Raw genomic sequence first — 23685 nt, 5'->3', positions numbered from 1 at the left:
TGGAGTTTCTTGGATATAGTCTTAGTGAGAAAATGTTTTGGTGAGCATTAGCCTCATTGGATTAAGGGTTGCTTGTCTAATGTGTGTTTTCGATGATTATGAATGGTGAGCCTAAATCTTGGTTTAGTGCCTTGAGGGGAATTAAACAAGGAGACCCTCTATCCCCTTTTTTTGTTTGTCATTGTAGCAGATGTTTTGAGTAGGATAGTGGAGAGGTGGTTGGTTAGAGGATTAGAAGTGGGGAAAGAGGGAGTGGTTGTTTCTCATCTCCAGTGTGATGATGACACCATTTCCTTTATAGATGATCAGTTTTATTTCGAGAGAATCTTGGATATTCTCCATATTCAAGAGGGTGTCCGGGCTTAAAATTAATATTAGGATGAGTAATTTAGTGGCTTTGAATGTGCCAGTCCAGCATGTTAGGGAGTGGGCTACTTAAGTTGGGTGTGGTATTCTGGATTGGCCTTTGACTACTTAGGAGTCCCTTTGGGGGGTAACCCTAGAACCACAAATTTTTGGAATCCGGTAGTAAAAAGAGTGACGAAGAGATAGGGTGGTTGGAGGGAGCCCTCTTCTCTCTTGGGAGTAGAATAACTTTGATCCAAGCTTGTCTTGCTAGCATACCATTATACTTCCTATAATTTTTAAGATTCAGGTGGGGACTGCTAGCAAGCTTGAGAAGGTTATAAGAGTTTTTTGTGGTTTGGTTTTTTTTGGGGAGGAGGGGGGGGGGGGGGGGGAGTCATTGGGACCATCTACTGGGATGAGGTTTGTAGGTATAAAAAGGAGGGTAGTTGGTGTTAAAACTTGATATACATTGTTGGCCTACAACCTAATAGCTTAAACTTTAGGTGAAGTGGTAATTTAACATGGTATATGACCTAGTTACCAGGAGGTCCTAGGTTCTAGTCTGGTTGCCCACTTTTATTGTGTGGGGTTTAAGTTATTGTGTTACCTATCATGGGTGTTATTTACTATGTGTTTATCTCTCCACGTGCTATCGGGCTGCACGTGCGTGTTGGGAATTAACAAAAAATTCCCGAAACTTGTGAGAAACAAAATAGAGAAAGAATACACGCCAAAGAAAAATCAATCACACACACAAGACAGTATTTACGTGGTTCGAAAATTTTGCTTACGTCCACGGAGCTGCAGGGATTTCACTATTATCAGTAAGAAAATATAGAGTGCGGCGGTATACTCTCTCTCTTTCTCTCGTTCTCTCGCGAAGTGTGACGTCTTAACCTAATCGCCCAAAAAACAATTGTTTTATATGCTGCGCACAGGGTTCCGAATGGGCTACAAAACGGGCCCAAAAAATTTTCCCAAGGGCACTCCCACGAACAACCCAAGCCGCAGTGCTCATGGACTAAGCCTTAGGATAGAAATCTCTCATTCAAGAAAAGTCGGGTCATCATTCAGATCGAATGCAACTAGGCTCCACCAAGCCCAACAAATCTCCCACTTGGAGACTAGTTCAATCACCAATATTAATCGCAATCCTCCAAATGAACAATCCCTCATCCTTGCAACTCGTCCTCCTGTCCTCAAGCTAGAAGACCAACTAAACCAGTTCAAAGAATATCAACCTAGGTAGATATGGATGATGTCCTAGAAGGTGTCGGTACGCAATAGCAGAATGCCGAGAATCCTCAGGCGGAGGAACCAGTGGAGCAGATCGTCGCACCACCACCTCCTACTCCAGCTCCAGAGCTTAGGAGATCTTCTTGTCCCCATGTACCATATAAAAGGTATATAGATTACTCACTTCTTACAGATGGAGGAGAGCTCAAATGCTATGATGAAGCATTTCAGGTGACAGATACGAGCAAGTGAGAGCTTGCGATGAAGGACGAAATGAAGTCCTTAACCTCCAACAAAACGTGGGAACTAGCTGGGTTGCCTAAAAGTAAGAAGACTCTTCACAACAAGTGGGTGTACAGGATCAAAGAGAAGCAGGAAGGCTCCAAAAGGTACAAGCCTCGGTTGGTAGTCAAAGGCTTTAAGTAGAAGGAAGGGATTGACTACACCGACATCTTTGCACTAGTTGTGAAGTTGACAACCATCAGATTAGTCCGCAGGAATCCAGCAAACAGGAAAGTGGTGACTACTGAGAAGTTGAAGTTGTGCTCAACTTCGGTTGGTCTTCATGCTTGAAGACAGATATGAGCACATCATTTGCCTATACACTGGTTGAGATGTTGTCCCCGTCTCCAAGTGGGAGATTATTGAGATTGCAGCTAGTGGAGTCGTCGGTAGCCGCACCGACTAGCTGCTTATGCTGAATTTTGAGCTACAGTAGGCGGAAACTAGCAGCCACCTTCACCTACATTGCCCACCTTGGTTGACTTGCACCACCCATCCATGGCTATAAATGAGATGTTTGTGTATGTGCAAGATGTTGTGTGTTGTAGTGCAAGTGCTGCATGCATGAGTGTGGAGGCAGAACAGAGAGCGTTGTGAGATAAAGAGAGAGTTGAGTTGAAGGCAATAGCCTCCTCCTCCTTGTATTATTCTCCCTATGTATAGTGAAGTTGTGTGCACTCTGTGGATGTAGTTTAGGTTGGACCGAACCATGTAAAATCTGGTGTTCCATTTTTCTGTTATTTATTTTTCATTGTGGGATAACCTCACAAGTGGAATTCTCAAAAATCTCCCCCTCACTTGTGAGTTCCAACTGCTCCCCCTTGAACGGAAACCGTCTCCCTTATGGGAGTAAGGCCAATTCCCCAACAGTTACTCAAGTGGGCTTTATCACTGGCGCCTTAAGTGCCTAAGATTGCATTCCACATGCCTCTAAACCAATCCTACCTCCTACGTCTTGACCCTATTCGGATCCATCTGCAGCCTAGATGATTCTTATTGGTCTCGGCCACACACATGGTCCTCCAACTATTAGCACGTTAAGAGAATTAGCTTCACGTCTCAAATAGTGCGGAGGAGTGTTAAAGTTGGATATACATTGTTGGCCCACAACCTACTAGCTCAAACTTTTAGGTAAAGTGGTAATCTAACAAGTCTTGGTAAGCTAGTGTATGAAAACGTCTCTCTTTTAGCTAAATGGCTATGGCAATTCCCTCTAGAAGAAACATCCCTTTGGCATAAAGTTATAAGAAGTAGATTTGGGATGGATGAGAACAGGTAGGATACCAATGTTAATTCAATATATTTTTTTAGGGAGCCCGTGGAGGTTCATTTCTCTAATATATCCTTATTTCACCCCTTAGACTAAACTTGAGGTAGGGAGTGGGGGTTCTCATATATGCTTTTGGAAAGACCATCGGCTGGGAAATGCACCGTTTTCCCACTTCTTTCCCTCATTTATTTCCTTTAAGCTTTGAGCAAAATAAAGCCATTTCTTTCTTTGTTGGTGACTTGAGCAGTCCTTAAAATAAAGGCTTCCATTCGGTCGGTTGTGCTTAATAAGATAAATACTAATAACTAGCTGCAAATTAGGAGACCTTTGAAGGCTCTCTCTCCCTATGTATGTGTGCTTTGTTACAAGAACTTTGAGACGACTTCTCATCTTCTTATGCAATGTGAATTTGCTTGGAGGATTTTGAATATGCTTTTGTATTATGGGAGAGACTTGGGTATGTCCTACTTTAGAGGAAGACTTGTTAGATATATCTTTCATAGGCTTTGGTAGAAGGAAGGATAGGGAAGCTTTATATCAGTGCGGCATTTTTTTTTTTTTTGCAGTTTTATGCAGGAATATGGATGGAACTTAATGCCTGGATATTTTCTAGAAGAAAATTAAATTGGATGTAGGTTTGGGAAAAATGTTTAGTACTTGGCCTCCAAATGGTGTGTTGGTTATGGATTTTTTAAAGAGGCAAGTTTTCAAGAGTTTTAAAGAGATTGGAGGAACACACCTCTTGGATGTATTTATCTATTTCTAGCTTGTCCAAATTTGTCTTAGGCCTCATTCTCCCTCTAGTACATTCTTTATCTATTAATGAAATCTTCTTTTATTATATATAAAAAAATTGATACATTTTCTCTAGATAAAAAAAGAAAAAAAGAAACCATAATTCTATATATATATATATATATATATATTATAGTTGATCTCCTAGGTATAAAACCAAACTAATTTCCTTAAACCCAACTCTCTAATCTCAATCTTTGTTCAATCACCTTTTCCCAAAGTTTCAATGACTCACAAGTTCAATTCCATGACAAAAATAACAATTTTTAACATCTCCTTTATTTCAATTGGAATTACATCTAGTCCTAGAGATTTTTTAATGCATAATTAACTTCACTGACTCAAATTTTGCACATAAGGTCTCAATTTTTTATCATTTTCCTCATTTGTCAATAATAGCTTCACGATTAGAAGCAAATCATATGTTTGCCTTGTATAAAGAAATGGGGTGCTACATATTGGAGTCACAGAAATTTAGTGACATGATTAGGAAGTCCATCAAATTTAGGTCTTTACAAATCTTATACTTGCCTCTAGCAGCCAGGCCAAGTCTTATCATCCTTCCTCCTTCCAAACAAAATTTTGGTACTATTGAAAACCCCAATCTATTAGCAATTGACATTTCGAGACATACAAAACAGATAATTATGAAGGCAATGGAAGGAATTAAGAGCCTGACCTCCACATACTATTCATCAGCTATGACAAAATGGACAAAATACTATTCTGTTTTTTTTTCCCTTTATTTATTTATTTTATTTTATTTAGTTTTCGTTTTTCATTTCTTCCTGGTTTGAGGATCTCTTGTTCTAGGCTGTAATTCTCTCTTCTCTCTTTCTTAATAAATTTCTTTTGCTATCAAAAAAAAGGACAGCAACCACACATGGGTCACTAGTTGAAAACGGAAAGTATCCTTTTCTTTTCATGGTTTGTAATATGAGATTATCCATGCCCAAATAAATCACTTTGCAGTCCTTACTGTTCACCATAAAAGTTTCAAAGTTGAAATTCTGCTGGGCATGCTAGGATTTAGATATCCAAATTGTAATGTGCAGATTGTAGCCTAAGCATTCAGATTGGATCTGATCATCCAGCTTATAATATGACCTCCTCGCAAACGATTTTAAGGAATTATCCAGAGACATACTGGCTGCTGGATACAAACAACAGCCAGTTCACAAGGCTCTCATGCTATGTCAAGGGTTTGGGAAAAGCATGATGTAGATAGATTAACCTCCACATCTGGAAAAGCTGGATCTAGTATAAAATTATCCCACATGACGCAACTAAGTAAAATTAGTAGGTGAACAAGAAAATAATGAGTGTCATTGGAATCTGGTGATTTTGCAGAGTCTCAGTACATCAATCCCCATACTTTATAGGTTTACAAATGGCAGTAACCACTTCATAACATCTTGGACACATGGAAACCAATAATTTGGTTGGAAGTATCTCTAGATAACTGCCACATAGCTGTGCAATATATCAGTGACATCTATTGATAAGACCCTAGGGTTTTATCATAAAGAAATTTGGGGAAATTGAAAGGATGGAAAATAGGTAGGGAAAATAGGGTCGATCACTTCAAGGGGCTCTGCCTCCAAAATATGCAAAGGCTATGGCTCAAGTTATTGCTTGAATGAGAAAGCCCCATAGAGTTATGTATATATATATAGGGTAGGGAATCCTACTCCAATTAGCAATCTAAAATATCCCAATCCAAGTCCTTAATGGACTCGATCCTGATTTGGAAATCCTGACACATTAAACAAAAATCCCAATTGATTTGAGAATCATCACAAATTAATTAGAAATCCCAATTGATTTGGGAATCCTAACATTCCCACCTCCTTCAATCAACCTTGTCCTCAAGGCTGAGCAGCAATAAACTTTGGGAATCTCTCCCCCAAGGATTGATAAAATTCCCAAGTTGAATCTTTAACTAGTAAGTGAGATGAGTGAACTAAAACTTTTGTGATGTCTCAACTTCTACATTTGACCACTCGGTGATCCAAAATTGCTTGTGGCTGCACTTGAACTTCACTAGTAGGTACAATATAAGGCAAGCGGCATTGCACGATAACTTGCTCCTTAACTTCTTTTTGAGGCAAGAGATGAAAAATTGGATGTACCTTAACAGGGCCTATACATTCCAAGATCTTATAAGGCCCATAGATACGAGGAGACAACACATTGAAGAATGAACAATCACAAATATCTATCTACAGGGTTGTAGCCTGAGAAATATCCAATCTCCCACTAAGAATTCCCTTTCGCTATGGTGCTTACCAGCTTGCTGTTTCATACGAGCTTGAGCTGCAACAAGATTTTCCTTAAGGAGCTAAAGCACTCCATCTTGATCATGTAACTCCTTGTCAACTTTGTCGATTCTAGATGATCTAGCTAAATACCTAGCAAGAACAGGAGAAGTATTGTACCCCCATTCGGACCATGGTAACAATCACGCCCAATCCTTCGGTTTGTTGCTAGCAAAGCAACAAAGATAAGTCTCCAAGCACCTATTAACAACTTCAGTTTGTCAATCTAATTGTGGATGATATGCAGTGCTCAAATTCATTTGTCTTTCGAAATGTTGTTGGCAAAGACTTTGTCACGATCATTGACAATAGACTGAGGAATTCCATGCAACTTGACAATGTTCTCAACAAAAGTACAAAGCAACACTTGCAGCAATATAAAAGTGAGTTAAAACACAAAAAATGAGCATACTTTGTGAGATGGCCACAACAACAAAAATAGTAGATTTACCAAGAGAAGATGGTAGTACCTTAATGAAATCCATGGAAATATCAATCCAAGCTTGTTCTAGAATAGGAAGAGGTCGTAAAAAGCCTTTTCTTTTTCCTTTTCTTTTTTATTTTTTTATTTTTTAAAGGAGGGCAGCACCTCCATTTATTTATTGATATGCCCTCACTTTTGGCGGAGGAATACCATGGTTACAAGACAAGCATTGGGAGATTAAAGATTAAAAAATTAAAGGCCTCCCAAAAACAACACCGACAATCAACCAAAACAGGACTACAAATTCAAACAAAGCTAAATAAGAAACAAATCTAAACAGGCCTATCAAAAACAAAAATAATAAAATAAAATAAAATCAAAAAATCAAAAAAATTTAAACCTACCAAACAAAAATCGAGAGGTTGAACTAATGAGGAAAAGAAGTGAGACCCAACCTATCCATTCAAAGGATACCTTTCAGAGAACGTGGTAAAAGATGTTGTTCTTCGTAGTTGACATTGTTTCCCATTTTTCCTTTTCTAGCGAGAAAATCAGCCGCACTATTGACTTCCCTATATTGATGGATCACCATAAAGTTCACTCCTTTCTATCGTTGATAAACATCACATTCTGCCTCAAACTTTTTGATTTCACCCTTATTCTCTTCTAGTAAAATTCCTAAGAGGTGCTTGGAGGTTCTAAGAAAGCCAGAGCGACCTGCAAACAATGATGCGTGTAATTCTTGCAATATGGTTTGCTTGTAGGCTAAGCATGAATAAAATCATCCCCAAAGAGTCCCAAGCGTAAGGAAGGACTTAAGTTAACTCTTATAGTAGCTTTTGGACAATAACTCTAGTCTCCAAATTTTGCCACCATTCCTTCCTGATTTGTTCAAGAGTAGTACATGCAGGTATAGAAATGGCTACAAATTCAACTTGTTCAAGTCATGAGGGCGCATCTACCCCACATTCTCAACCCCTTCATTGTAAATAATCTCATAGTTATAGACCAACAACTTAGTGACTCACTTCTGCTGTTCCATGGAAGAAATTCGTTGCTCCAAAAAATACTTCAGGCTTTTGTGATAAATTCAAATTTAGAAATGTCTGCCAATTAAATACAGTCTCCACTTTGTAATTGCATGCACAATGGCTAGCGTCTCTTTGCCACACACAGACATGCTGATGTGGGATGGAGAAAGAGCCTTACTATTAAAAGCAATGGGACATCCATCTTGCATTAAAACCAATGCCAACTCCAGATGCATCAGACTCAATGATGAACACCTTGTTGAAATCTGGCAAGGCAAGAACTGGTGTGGTGGACATTGTGTGCTTAAGCTTGACAAAGGCTTGTTGAACTTCCTCGTTCCATTTGAATGCATCCTTTTTTAGAAATAGAGCAATTAGTGAAGCGCTAATATTTCCATATCCTTGACAAACTTATGATAAACAGTCAACCCAAAAATCCTTGCAGCATTTTGATTGTTTGTGGAATGGCAACTGTCATTGCTTGTATTTTAGAAGGATCAATTGAAACAGCTTCTTAGGAAACAATATGCCCAAGGTACTCCACATGCAGTTGAGCAAAGCTGATTTAGATTTCTTGACAAACAAATGATGCTCACAAAGAGTGGTGAGTACAATTCGAAAATGACATAAATGGTCTTCAAGAGATGAGTTATATATCAAGATATCATCAAAAAATATAAGAACGAACTTACGTAGATAAGGTTGGAAAATGTCATTCATAAGACTTTGGAATGTTGAATGCGCAATGGTTAACCAAAAAGAAACAACCAAGAACTTGTAATGGCCATTGTGAGTTCTAAATGCGGTCTTCTGAATGTCACCCTCATGTACCCAAATCTGGTGATAGCTTGATCCCAAGCCAAGTTTGGTGAACTGCTGGGCACCACCCAATTCATCAAATAACTCATCCACGATAGGGATAGGATATTTATCCTTCACAGTGTTATTGTCCCGTGCTCGATATTCAACACATATCCACTAAGAGCCATCCTCCTTTTCACAAATAAGATGAGAAGAATATGACTTGACACTTGATTGGATTATGCCAGCATCTAACATTTCTTTCACTATCTTTTTTATTTCTGCTGTCTAAAAATAAGTATAGCAATAAGGACGGATGTTAGTAGGGACACTACTTGGCAATAATTGAATGCGGTGATCATGTATTCGCTAAGGTGGAAATTCTTGTGGCTTTTCTAAAGTAAATATTCTAGCCCTTCATCCTGGCTAGATTGATGTTGCAACTCCTTTGATGCTCGAAATTGTACCAAGCAGCCATGACGCCACTCTTTAAGGAGCTTCTCAATACAATGAATTGAAACTGTAGTGACATTACCACAATGTTTGCCTTTGACAGTCACTCTTTGGCCAATTACAACAAACTTCATAACTAGTTTAGACAAATTCCAAGTTATATCACCTAAAGTCCTTAACCATTTAATACCCAATACCACTTCATCATTTTCTAGTGGCAGCAAAAAGAAATCAACATACAATCCATGATTCTGCATGGTAAGTTTAACTTTCAAACACGTGCTCTAACATGTCAAGGTCCTTCCATTTGCAACCTTCAAATCAAACTTTTCACATTGCTCCACAAGATAGGCTACAATTTAGCAATTTTAGTGTCCATGAAATTATTAGTGCTACCTGTATCAACTAAGATATTAACACATTGGCGTTTTAGGAAGCCATTAATTTTCATGATTTGAGGATTAGCATACCCAGTTAAAGCATGAACCAGAGAAGTGATAGATTCAATAATATCACTAGATTTCATACCTTCCTGATTTGAATCAACACATTCATCCTCAACCTCTTCTGGCTCCTCCACTGGTTCAATCATCAAGAGTTGTCCCTTTGTGCAATAGTCTATGCCACTTCTCATCACAATACTAGCACAAGCCCTTTGCTGTTCGCTCTTTAAGTTTCTCCTGAGTCGATCATTTGGCAAGAGGACTGCGAGGAGTAGGTGGTATGATAGTGCTATTGACATTTTTCTTGTTAATGGTCTTATTGGAGTGACGTTCTTCTTCTCCCAACTTCTCTTCTTCTAATAGTGCAAAGGAAATTGCAGCGATCATAGTCCGTGGCCTATGCACTTTGACCTCACGCAAAAATGTCAAGTAGGAGACCTTCAATTAAAGTACCAGTGATTTGTCTTTCATTTCAATCTTTAGTCCTATTTGACAGCTGCAGCTCAAATCGTGTTTCGTACTCCAAGACAATGCTAGTTTAGCATATTTTGGCAAGCTCTACATCAATATTCTCATATCTAGTGCGCCCAAACTGGACAAGTAATTCAGTGCAAATTCTGCCCATGAAGGCATCCCATTACGAGCTTCAAACTAGTCATACCATTGAATAGCATCACCATCTAGACTAATAGCAGCAATCTCAACTTTAGATGTTTCTAGAGTGCGGTGAAAGCAAAAGTATTTTTCAGCCCTAAAAACCCAACCAGTAGGGTCATCACAGTCCCAAAAAGGAAATTCCACCTTCATTTATGAAGGACCATGATCACGCTCTCTTGGCAACCTAATTCGCGCATGTACAGGTGCTCCTTATGATTAGCTAACGTAGAGGCATCATCTTCTCTCTCTTTATAGGAAGACGTAATGAGTACTTTAGAGAGCGATGCATGGATCTCTTCAAATTGAGACTTAAAAATATTTCTAAGTTCAGAGCCTAGCTTCCATCTAAGATTCTGCTGAATTTTCTTAGACCATTGCGTATGATTGAAGATCAATAATTCCAAGATCTTGCTTTCGTCAGCAAGTTAACAACATCCATACAAACGCCGGTTTTGATACCAAATGATAAGACCCTAGGGTTATATCATAGAGAAATTGGGGAAATTGAAAGGACAGAAAATATAAAGGAAAAATATGGTCGATCACTTCAAGGAGATATGCTTGCAAATTATCCAAAGGCAAATGAATTATGTATTACGTGAATGAAAAAGCCCTATAGTGTTATATATATATATATATACAGGGTAAGGAACCCTACTCCTACTAGGAATGTAAAATATCCCAATTAATATGGGAATGCTAACACATTAAACAAAAATCACAATTGATTTGGGAATCATAACATTAAATAGAATCCCAATTGATTTGGGATTCATAACACATTAATTAGAAATTCCAATTGATTTAAGAATCATTACACATTAATTAGAAATCTTAATTGATTTGGGAATCTTAACATCTATCCTACTAGGACTCTAGGGCCTAAATATGTTACCATTGAAGGATAACAAAAGGTTACATATTTGTATTCTTTATTACTAATATATGTCTTTTAGCATGCATCTTGCAGCCTGCACAAGACTGAAAATAGCTACCCCTTGAATCCTTGGACAAGTGCACTCCTTTGTGCTTTACATGTGGCACCTTTCATAACTTCTAGTAACTTGAAGACACTCAGCATTCTTTGGCTTGATTCTTGGAAATAACTACACATCACTTCTATCTTCAGATACTAAATAGTCATCCATCAAACAACCCTCATGCAAAAATCCAACAAAATCCCGCCATATCACCCTTTTGAATAATTACCTCTAGATAATTTTGACTTAGGAAAAGATGGAAGCTAAAATAGTGATGTCAACACTAACACGCTGTTAATGAATTCTAAACCAACTAAAGTTAAGAAGGAACAATTTGACTCCTATTAGCATTCCAAGGTGCAGGGGAGGGATATAACTCAGCGGTAGAGTGCCACCTTGGTGTGGTAGAAGTCATTAGTTCAAGCCACTTACTGGATCAATGTTGCCTTCTTCTACTGATGTTTATTGGTTTTCCCTGGAAGGCTAAAATCTTAACAACAAGAGCTTTATCCACATTCCACTGCTAGGATTATTAAAGGTCAGTGTTTGTTATACACATTTCATCATTCAAGGCATGTCTTTTTCCTCTAGCTCTCCTCCAATGCAAGTTATGACAAAAAGCATCCACTTATTAACAAAAGGGATGATGGTGCTAAATCTTTCCTCTTGACAAGAACAATAATGATAACAATAACTAGAATAAGAAGAAGAAGAAGAAGAAGAAGAAGAAGAAGAAGAGTAAGACTTTCCTTACACCTAATTGCTCCATAAGGAAAGTCTAACCCTTCTTCTTCTTCTTGTTATTCTAGTTATTGTTATCATTATTGTTCTTGTTAACATTTGTTATTGTTAATTAGTGAGAGTTAATAAGGGTATTATTGTCATTAGAATGTATTTAGTTTGTATTATAATTAGAGGGAGACACCTATCTTCAAGTTAGGTCATTCATTTTAATCAAAGTCACATCAAAGCGTTATCCAACCTAAACCCTGTTATACTCGGTCGTCACCTGAAAACACATTCCCAACGCTACCTTTCTCAAATCCACCTCCACCCTTCATTATTGCACAAAACCAACCATATAGCCAAAAACAAAACCCTCTGAAGCCTACCCCCACAAAACCGCATCGCCAAAAAAGGCCCCAAGCACTGCCACGTGCTGGCCAATTGCCAAGAGAGCTGACCCAACGCGTCGGCGCATGAGAGAGTTTCTGGCCACCTATTTCTTTTTTCTTTTTTTTTAATTTCCTCTTCCATGTTCTGGTTCCTTCTCTAAACATTATTATCAAGCTGTTGAGCATGTTTTTTGCTAAAAAATCCAACCTTTATCGACCATGCACTCATGATAATCTGTTATTTCTATCGGTGTTTGTAAAGGCTTCTTTGTAAGTTTCTTGGAGCAATGCCAGTGTCTGTAAGTCAAGTTGTGAGGCTGTCGTAGTGCTATATTAGTCGGTGAGTCGCTTACCTCGTCCGTGGTTGTGTCGGTGCTTCACGTAGTTTGTGATTGTCCTAATTAGTTTTGATTGTTCTTCTTGTTTGACATTGGTGTGGTTGCAAGTTTTGAGTGTTGGGATGGAGTCTATGAATCCCAAAAATATGTTTCCCACATCAATGCCACAGGTAACGACTCAAAAGTTGGATGGAAAGAATTATGTTCAATAGTCTAAAGTTGTTTGGGTTTATTTAGCAATATTAGGAAAATCTGACCACTTGCTCCAATCTAATCCTTCTTAATGAGAAGAGAAAAGAAGTGAGGATTCAAGAAGATGCCTTAATTGTTTCCCTTTTGTCGAATTCGATGGAGCCATAGATTGCACAAATGTGTATGTATTTAGATACGTGTAAGGAGATTTGGGATTATACCAAGTGTTAGGGGTTGACAGTGTGATCTAGGTTAAATGTGGAGGAGAGATGGTGTCACCTATATTTGCCAAGGATTTTTAGACTAGATGTCGAATTATTTGGATGATGACTTGTGTGGTTGTCTTATTGATTGAATAAAACAAATAGTTCCACTTATCACTGAGTATGAATGTCGCTTACCTTCATGATTCAATATTGTTGGAACTAATATTTCATGATTACGAATGGCTTTCAAAACCTCTCTAGTGCTCATGATTGCGGGTTTGAATGTATAGTTGTTGGCTGACTCTATCGAGGGAGTGCCTCGATGAATGTCGCGCGGCCCCTTAATTGAGTTTAACTTGGGGGTCCGTGACAGTTGCTATCAAAGCACAATGATTCTGAGCACCATGAGTTGTAAAATGAGAACTTAAAAATTTTGCAAAGACAGACAATGTTGAAGCATGTGAGGCAAGGGATGACAAATGAGAAAGGAATGCCGATAGAGTTTGAGGCCGCCAAAGAGAAAACACTAAGGGAGAACCTCTATAGTGTAATTGATTTTGAAAATAGAATTGTGGGACTTGAATAATTCACTCCATGTATAAAAATCCCTAGTATGGAGTAGTTGAAAGACTTAAGAATAGGCTGAAATGCATCGAGGGCATGATGCCACCTCTTCCATCTTATGCGGGGAGAAAGACCAACAGAGCTTGAGGTCTTCGAGAGGAGGATTGAGCAGTTGGAAGCCTTGAGAATAGGCTGAAACACATTGAAGGCGTGATGCCATCCATAATCCCAAGGGGTAGAGCCAATAGAACTTAAGGCCTCCCTACGGGAAGCAAACCAATAGAGCTTGAGGTCTACTAGAGAGTATTGAGCTATTGGAAGCCTTGAGTAGGCTAAAACACATCGAAGGCGTGATTCCATCCATAATCCCAAGAGGTGGAGCCAATAGAGCTTCGGGCCTCCCTACAAGAAACAGACCAATAGAGCTTGAGGTCTACCAGAGAGTATTGAGCTGTTGGAAGCCTTGAATTGGATGAAACACATCGAGGGCATGATGCCATCCACAATCCCAAGGGGTAGAGCCAATAGAGTTTTGAGGCCTCCCTACGGGAGTTAATTGAGATTAGTGCTTATGCTTGTGCATACAAAGAATGTAAAAGAATCCATGACAATTTGATCCTTAAGTGGGCAGAGTACTTCCAGTAGGACTACAACGAGAGGGTAATGGTTCACGCCAAGCACCCAGGAAAGTAGGCATGGTGTCATGCGAAGTGCTAAAGGGTAGGTAGGGTGAACGTTACACGCTCTAGTAAGTCAACATGGTGGTGAAAAGGTAATGGTTCACGCCAAGCACCCAAGAGAGTAGGCAAGGTGCCACGTCAAGTGCTAAAGGGTAGGTAAGGTGAACGTTGCATGCTCTGGCCAGTTATTCTCGAGAAGGACTTGGAAGCCTCTGATGACTTGAACGATAGTATGATAAGAGATTCAGTTTATTTCAATATCCAAAAGACAACCAACTAGAGTGGATGAGTTGTATACCTTTTTAGCTCTTTGCAAGTCAATAGTCGTAGTTACCTCACACAATGTGGATGAGTCGCATCCCTTTTCAGTTCTTTACCAGTCAATAGTTGTAGTTACCCCAAACAGTGGATGAGTCATATACCTTTTTAGCTCTTTGCAAGTCAGTAGTCGTAGTTACCTCACACAGTGTGGATGAGTCATACCCCTTTCCAGCTCTTTACCAGTCAGTAGTTGCAGTTAGCTCACACAATGGATGAATCATATACCTTTTTAGCTCTTTGCTAGTTGGTAGTCATAGTTCCCTCACATAGTGGATGAGTTGTACAGAGTAGAGACTAAATATGTAGAGTATAGCCTTGTAGAAAAGTAGTCAATGATGAAGGTTTACAATAGCAATAGTGGGAAGACTTCTTACAGCACATTGACGAGGACGCCAATAAAGAGTGAGTGGGGGAGTGTTAGGGGTTGACAGTGTGATATGGGTTAAATGTGGAGGAGAGATGACGTCCCTATATATGCTAGGGATTTTTATACTAGATGTTGAATTATTTGGACAATGGCCTGTGCGGTTGTCTTATTGATTGAATAGAACAAATAATTTCACTTATCATTGAGTATGAATGTCAGTTGCCTTCATGATTCAATATTGTTGGAACTAATATTTCATGATTACAAATGGCTTTCAAAACCTCTCTGGTGCTCATGACTACAGGTTTCAATGTATAGTTGTTGGCTGACTTTATTGAGGGAATGCATCGATGAGTGTCGCGCGGCCCCTTAATTGAGTTTAACTTGGGGGTCCGTGACACCAAGCTTCTATACTCTAGTAACATTAGAGCATTGCAGACTATTAAGGAGAGATGAAGCGTATTCATTAGGAGCTTAACGTCATGCAAACTATAACTGCCGACATTCATAAGATGTAGAAGTAGAGGGAGTAGACAATGATCCTTCAAGTTCTAGCGAGCTTGAGACCCGAGTTTGAGGCAGTCCGATCCCAAATGCTTAATAGTGTCAAGTTGCCGATGTTTATTCCCGTGTCTTTCATGCTTCCTTTAGCACGCATTCTCCTACTCTTGCTTCTCGCTTTAATAGGACAACCTTTACTACGCAGGGTAATTCTAGTTCTCTACCAAACAACTACAAAAGTTATCAAGGTGGTTCGAGATGTCATAGTGGTAGAGATGGAGGAGGTAGAGGCACTCCTTGCAAGTGCACTCATTGTGGATGGGATAATTCATACTATTGAGCAATGTTGGGATCTCCATGGTAGACCTTCACGTGTTGTCAATGCAGCCACCACCGACTTCACACCTTTGGGGGCAACCAATGCAGCCACCACTAACTCCACACCTTTGAAGCCGAGCGGGGGGCAACTTACTGCATCCATGTTATAGGAAGAGTATTCCAGGTTCCAGTAGTATCATGCGTCACAACAAGCTTCTTTTCCCATTGCATCTCTTGCCCAAACAGATAATCCCACAATATGTCTTTCATCTAGTACTACTAGTCCTAGTTCTTGGGCTATAGACTCCGCTACCACTGATCATACATAGGTACACCTAGCTTCTTTTCCACTCTTCAATATCCTGCAAATTTACCTTGTGTTACTCTTGCTAATGGATCCACCACTACTATCAAGGGAATTGGAACTATAAATCCCACTTCTAATATTTCTCTTCCTTCAGTTTTGTATATTCCCAAATTTCCTTTCAATCTTGTGTCTGTTAGCAAGATTACTAAATCCATGAATTGTTTAGTGAAATACTTCCTTGATTCTATGGTTATTAGGTTTGAAGATGAGGAAGACGATTGGAGGAGGGCGTGAAGCTAGTGAACTTCATCACTTTGAGCCGCTATCTCCTTTTACCGCCTGCACTACTGCTGCCACACCTCTCCAAATTCATTGTCGTCTTGGTCATCCTTCACTAGAAAAGTTGAAATGCCTTGTTCCTCATTTGAGTTTTGTGTCTAGTCTTTATTGTGAGTCCTGTCAGTTCGGCAAGTACCAATGTGTCCCTTTCGCTTCCCGAGTCAATAAACAAGCTGCAAGCCCTTTCATGTTAGTTTATTATGATGTTTAGGGTCCCAGTACAGTTGTGTCCAAGTTGGGTTTCTGGTACTTGTAAGGATGGTTATTCAAGAATGACTTGGCTATATTTAATAAAAGACCGTTCCAAGTTATTTCATATATTTTGTGCCTCTTATTCTGAAATAAAGACTTAATTTGGTTTGGCAATTCAAATACTTCCAAGTGATAATTTATTCAAGAATGTCTTGGCTATATTTAATAAAAGATTGTTCCAAGTTATTTCATATATTTTGTGCCTTTTGTTTTGAAATAAAGACTTAATTTAGTTTGGCAGTTCGAATACTTCGAAGTGATAATGCTAAAGAGTATTTTAGTACACAATTCACTACTTATATGACTCAGTTTGGTACTCTCCATCAATCATCCCGTGCCCACACTCCTCAAAAAAGTGGGGTTGCATATAGGAAAAATAGACATATCCTTGAAATCACTCACATATTACTTTATCAAATGCATGTACCTAGAGTGTTTTGATTCTTTGAATTGATGTTGCACTTACTGCAGTTTGGCATTCTCCATCAATCATCCTATGCCCACACTCCTAAAAAAGGTGGGGTTGCAGAGAGAAAAAATAGATATATCCTTGAAATTACTCGCACCTTACTTTATCAAATGCATGTACCTAAAGTGTTTTGAAGTGATGTTGCACTTACTGCTTCCTATCTGATCAACAGGATGCCATCCTTTGTTCTTAGTGTAAAATTCTGTACTCCATGCTTCACTACACCCAGTCCCTGAATGCTTTCGAGCTCAATGAGTGTCTTCCTCCACCTAATCTTCCACATTCCACTTTGTTGTCCTTGCCCAACCAACCATCTGAGTCTCTATGTAGTTCAAGTCCTTCTCATCGTCTTCATAGTCCTAATTTGCAATGTATTCACAATGGTGGCTCCAAGGAAGAGAGTCCCCTATAGCTTCTACTACCACGCCTTTGGTTTATTTCCCATGAGGTTGATCCTCCCATTGTTGTTCAGAAAGGTGAACGCACATGTACTCATGTACTCAATATTCCATTTCCAACTATGTTTGTTATGAGTACTTATCACCCTCCTATTATTGTTTTGTTAATACTTTATCATCTACTAACCTTCCTAAATCTGTTTCGGAAGCCTTACCCACTTTGGGTGGAGGAATGCAATGGTTGAAGAGATGAATGCTTTACAAGGCAAAGGCACTTGGGACTTGGTATCTCTTCCTCTTGACAAGTTTGTGGTTGGTTGTTGCTAGGTTTACACTAAGAAAGTCAACCCTGATTGTTTTGTGACTTGTCATTGGCCTCTACATCAGTTAGATGGGAAGAATGTCTTCTTGCATGATGATGTAGGACAAGAAGCAAGGCCTAAGGAAGATCCTTGCTGGAGAATAATTATGAAGAGTAGGGTTAAGGAATTGTGGGGTTAAGTTAGTAGTTTATTGTGTGTTTAGTATTAATTAGTATAGGATTATGTGTAATTGGGGGTTGTTTGCAATATTTGTGTAAAGTAGGGGTATGTTTGTAACATAATGTAGTTTTACGGGTTTTATGTGTTCTTTATGTAAAGAGGCTTTCTTATAAATAGTGTGTGAAAGCCATGATGCAGGCAGTTGTTGATGAGTTTGAATTGGAGTGAATGTGAGTTCCCCCCCGGTATCTCCTCTCTCCTCCCTTCACTTTCCTTCCTCTTTTCTATTTTTTCTAATTTCTCCATGGCTGCAGAACCTTGATGCTGACCCTGTAACATTTGGTACTAGAGCCCAAACACGATCTCTATTCTTCCATTTCAGTCCACCCAGTCTCCCTCACTCTTCTCCTCTTCTCTTCCTCTTCTTCTTTCTTATCTGCTTCTGATCTCCTGTTCTGTCCATAATTCCCTACTGCCCAGCAGCAGTTTGCCCTCTTCTTCTTGTCTGTTTCTCTTCTTCTTCTTTCCTTCTCCTTTGTTCTGTAACCTCTGCCTCCCTCTCTGCTGCTGCTTCTTCTCCTTCTCTTCTTCTTTTTTTCTCTTCCACTATCCTGTAAATTCTACCTCCCTCTCTGCTGCTGTTTCTTCTTTCCTCTCTTCTTGTTCTCTGGTATTCTTCTTGTTTTTCTTCTTCTTCTTCCATTATCTCCATTAATCTCTCCTTCTCTGTTACTCTCATCTCTTAGTTTCTATTCCGAAATTTCAGTATTAAAAAGAAAAAAAAAAAACGAAAAGCAGTTCTGCAGTTTCAGAACTTCGAAAGCAGTTCTACCAATGAACCAAGACAAAGAAGATAATACAAGGAAGGAAATGAATGTGTTTGAAGACATCCAAAGTCCTTCAAACATTCCTATTGTAGAGTTTGTCATTCCCAATGTGCTCATTGATGCCAATTCTCAAGTCAACTCTATAGTGCTACCAATAGAATGTGGTTTCTTGTCTCATTCAAGTATTGGCTTTCGAAGAGTCCAAGTTTGCTTCTCCCTTTTGATTCCCCAACATTTCAAAATTCAAGGTCGAATTTTTTCTAACTATGGGAGAGTTGATGTAGGACAAGAAGCAAGACCTAGGGAAGATCCTTGCTGGAGAATAATTAAGAAGAGTAGGGTTAAGGAATTGTGGGGTTAAGTTAGTAATTTATTATGTGGGTTTAGTATCAGTATAAGATTATGTGTATTTGGAGATTGTTTGTAATATTTGTGTAAAGTAGGGATATGTTTGTGACGTAATGTAGTTTTTAGGGGTTTATGTGTAATTTAGGTAAAGAGGCTTTCTTATAAATAGTGTGTGAAAGCCGTGGTGTAGGCAGTTGTTGATGAATTTGAATTGAATTGAACGTGAGTTTCCCCCCTGGTATCTCTCTCTCCTCCCTTCCCCTTCCTTCATCTCTAATTTCTCCATGGCGGCAAAACCTTGATGCTGCATTTGCATCACATGATGACCTTAAGGAGGAGGACTATATGGAACAACCACCTAGGTTTGTTGCTAAGGGGCTAATCAAGCTTAGTATGTTAGCTCAAGAAGGCACTATATGGTTTAAAATAGTTTCCCAAAGTTTAGTTTGGTCGTTTTAGTGTTGTAGTACTTGAGTTTGGTTTTCAACGATGTGCAGTGGATCACTCTGTGTTTTATCGTCATACTTCATTAGGTAGAATCCTCCTTGTTGTTTATATGGATGATATTATTATTACAAGTGATGATGATAAAGGTAGTCTTAGACTTTTTCTATAGACAAAGTTTCAAACCAAAGATTTGGGACCGTTGAAATATTTCTTGGGTATAGAAGTATCTAGATCTCATATGGAAACTGTTTTGTCACAAAGGAAGTATGTTCTTGATCTGTGGGATGAAATTGGATTGTTGAGATCTAAACCGGTTGATACACCTATGGATCCTAACAACAAGTTAGTGTCGGATATGGGTGTTTTGCTACTTAATCTTGGACAATACTTGAGACTTGTTAGAAAGTTAAATTACCTCACAGTCACTCAGCCGGATACATCTTTTGCAACAAGTGTTGTGAGTCAATTTCTAGATTCTCTGAGGACAAGTCATTGGAACATAGTAATTCACATCTTAAGATATCTCAAAGGTGCACCTGCGAGAGGTCTCTTATATCTTGATCAGGGTCACCACTTATATCCATGGATATAAAGATGCAAATTGTGTTGGGTAGCCTTTTGACCAGAGATCCATGACCGGGTACTATATCTTGGTTGGTGGTAATTTGGTTTCTTAGAAGAGTAAGAAACAAACTATGGTGGCTAGGTCGAGTGCTGAATCAAAATATAGAGCTATGGCTTACACTACTTGTGACTTGTCTGGTTGAAGAACACGTTGGAAGAATTGGGTTTTCACATTTTCAGCCTATGAAGTTGACATGTGATAATCAAGCTACTCCTCATATTGCCTCCAACCCGACCTTTCATGAGCAGATGAAGCACATTGAAGTTGATTGCCACTTTATACGGGAGAAACTTGTTCAGAAGCTCCTTACTACCGCTTACGTGAAGTCTAATATGCAGTTTGCTGATTTGTTTACCAAAGCTTTGAGGGGTGCTTGTGTTAAATTTCCTTGAAACAAGCTAGGAGCATAGAACATTTATGCTGCAGCTTGAGGGGGAGTGTTAGAGGTTATTTATATCTTTTAGTATTATTATTAAGTTTGTTAGTATGTTAATTAGTGAAAGTTCGTAATGCATTTTATTTGTATTATAAATAGAGGGAGAGACTTATTTTTCAAGTTAGGTCATTCATTTTAATCAAAATCTCAACAGAAGTAAACATGCTTCAAAATATAGACCAAGTAGTTCACCCTTAATTAGTTAATTATAAGACAGACAACAAGGTTGCTGTCTCTGCAGCTAAAAAACTCCATTACTTTTATCATCTGTTTCTTAGAAGTTAGAATATCTCAATTCATCATAAACAAATGCACAATTTTTTTTTATAAAAGAAAAATGAATTTTGAGAGAGACAGAGAAAAACAAAATACACAATAAGAAAACAAAAGTAGTCCATTAGAGTAATGCGAAAGAAATATACAGTTAAATCCAGAAGTAACATGTGTAGCAAATAGACAAAATCACCTGTAAGGTCCTCCATGTTTGATGGCTTCATGTCAACAATGTTAAAACACTGATTGCTGATCTCCAAGTTCCACAAGTTTATCCTAAGGTCATCTGATGAAATAAATGTCTCACCATCACTATAAAGGAAAGCAAAACCAGACAACATATCAGTAGTGACCGAACAAGCATCTTTCTTCATTTTTAAATACACTACTATTTGCCCATTTTTCTGCAATTTGAAGAAAAAAGCCTGAAAACTGATCCAAGTAAAATTAATGAAACAAGTTTGAATGATCAAGAAACATAGGCTGGCTTATCAACATGCATAACAAAGTGAATCAGGAAGAAATGCCTGCTTTTATTTCTGGTACTGCAGGATATAAGACACTGAGTTCTATGCTGGAAAAGAATGCAAAAAATAGAAGACAGATAGCAGAAATTCAATTACCTATTATTTGAGATAGAGTTAATATTATAATCATGAGCATGAGCATACACCTTTCGACATCTTGTGGCAGCAGTATCTCCAACATCAGTTATCTAGATACATAAAAAACTGGTATGACAAGCTTGCACATTTTTGCAACAAAAACCAATAAGCTTCAAAATCTAGAAACAGCATAAGGAACTTGCATGAATATTTTAGAACAAATGCAGAGCTACCTTGGCACACCCTTCCTGAGTTGGACCATTCCCAGAAATTTTTTCTGTCCACTCCAAATGGTAACCATTAGCAACAGATTTCTGATGCTGCCTGCTCATGAAACTTCTTTCAGCCAAAAGAACATTTTCTGAATACACAAGTGGATTAGGGTCTATTTCTTTGACTATCTTCACTTTACGATCCTTAACCTGAGTCACAAAACACCACAAACATATTTTTTAGAATAAAATACAGCAAAAGAATAGTTCAGTATAATGAGATATATACCAGAAGAACATATAACTAGCTCACAAGGAATTTTTTGCGACCAATGAAAAAAAAAAGGAAATTTTCTGCCTGCTTAGAATTTCGGCCCTTGTTGTTTTCCTGTGTAACTGCCAAATGTAAATGTTATCCATTATCCATGCATAAAAGTTCGTTGCTATATGTTTAGAAGAACTAGTGAAGCAAAAATTTTATACAGGGAAATGACATGCTCTGGAAAAAAAACAAGTACATTTTCTTTTGCAGCCTGTTTTTTATCCAATCCATGTAAATCATTGGGCTCCTTTTAAACGAATTCCAGATGTATCCCACATCTTGTCACTCATCACCTGGCAGTGGCTCTCCACTTCTGTCACAGGAATTTGAAAATATTGAAAAATCCTAGCTTCAACCAAGGTTCTACCATATAAGCCTGACAGTAAGTTCTCCCTTGGTTACATTCAACAAATTTTTTTTTTTGGGTCTCCAAGGGAACACCCCAATGGTTAGAGCTTCAACTCCTAACTTGGAGGTCTTGGGTTCAAACCTTGGGAGAGGGTGCAAAGGGGCATGAGACGAAAGATGGACTACCTCCTGTTGTATAGCACACTCCCAATGGGCCTTTAATAAAAAAAAAAATTCAGAAATTTTTTTTCACATTATTATACTTATTCTCTGCTTTTCATTCAGTAATTGTTTGATCCTGGTAGGATTCAATCTTCAAAGACATTTCAAGTACTACAATATGAATTTTGATATCAAGACAAACAATGACCATGCCTCATTGAAGGATTAAGAGAGATGAAGAAAGACAATAGATCATAAACAAATCCTGCTTCATAAATCAATTTTCAAGTAAGCAATCAGAAATTTGTCTTCCATTTTAATTTGGATAATTCTCCATCACATTAATTGCTTTCTTTACTTCTCTTACATTAACACTGGGGAGTCCATGAGTGAGCTTGATATACATGGGAAAACACCAACTTGACAGAAAAGCTTAAGTCTATTGGGTCTTGGGCCCAACTATGTATATAAGCACTCAACTTCCACTCCATTTTTTCAATGTGGGACAAACTTTACAACTGGAATTCTCAAGAATCTCCCCCTAACTTGCGAGTTCCAACAACTCCCTCTTGAACGAAAGTCATTACTTGTAATGCAACCAACGAGGACCATTACTCAACCATGGAACACATGCATAAACACTCAAGCCCAATTCGAACAATCCCTCTTGAGTGGAAACCATCTCCCTTGTGGTAACAAGCCAATTCTCCAACAGTGCTCAAGTGGGCCTTACCCCCGCGCCTTATGTGTCTTTGATTGCATTCCATGTGTCTCCAAACCAATCCTAGCTCTCACATCTTGATCCTATTCAAATCCATCAACTAGGCCCAGACGATCCATATTGGCCTCGGTCACACACTTGATCCTCCAACTATTAACATGTCAAGAGAATTAACTTCACACTTCAACTTCACGATGTTGCTCACCCAGAATTACAAAATGTTGGCTTTAATATCACTTTTTAGCACTGTGGAGTCCACAGATGGGCAGTAGATGGGTGAACACCAACTTGACCCAAAAACTTAGGCCTATTGGGTCTTGGGTCCAACCATGTTTGTAAGCACCCATCTTCTACTCTATTTTTTCAATGTGGACAAACTCACAAGTAGATATCTCAACATCTTAATAATGATGGTATTCTTACTCTATGCACATTCTTATAAAGCAGCTTTGGGGCTGTGCTTACTTTTCAA

The 23685-nt window shown here is 38.6% G+C and overlaps 1 protein-coding gene across 1 annotated transcript in view; it reads right to left on the bottom strand.

Moving 5' to 3' along the window:
• The window catches only part of LOC131146134 (serine/threonine protein phosphatase 2A 55 kDa regulatory subunit B beta isoform-like), a 53925-nt gene that overhangs the window by 16220 nt on the left and 14020 nt on the right, over positions 1-23685 (bottom strand). Inside the window, exons 5-7 of the mRNA XM_058095494.1 lie at positions 21682-21870; positions 21467-21558; positions 21037-21155 (exon numbers count right to left, since the gene is read on the bottom strand). Of these exons, the coding sequence (XP_057951477.1) occupies positions 21037-21155; positions 21467-21558; positions 21682-21870 (400 nt within the window). The remainder of the gene's footprint in view (positions 1-21036; positions 21156-21466; positions 21559-21681; positions 21871-23685) is intronic.

Source organism: Malania oleifera, chromosome 13 (assembly GCF_029873635.1).
Source record: "Malania oleifera isolate guangnan ecotype guangnan chromosome 13, ASM2987363v1, whole genome shotgun sequence".
Taxonomy (NCBI): Eukaryota; Viridiplantae; Streptophyta; class Magnoliopsida; order Santalales; family Ximeniaceae; genus Malania; species Malania oleifera.
Note: the sequence above shows the minus strand (reverse complement) of the source record. Positions and strands in the feature narration are given on the sequence as shown.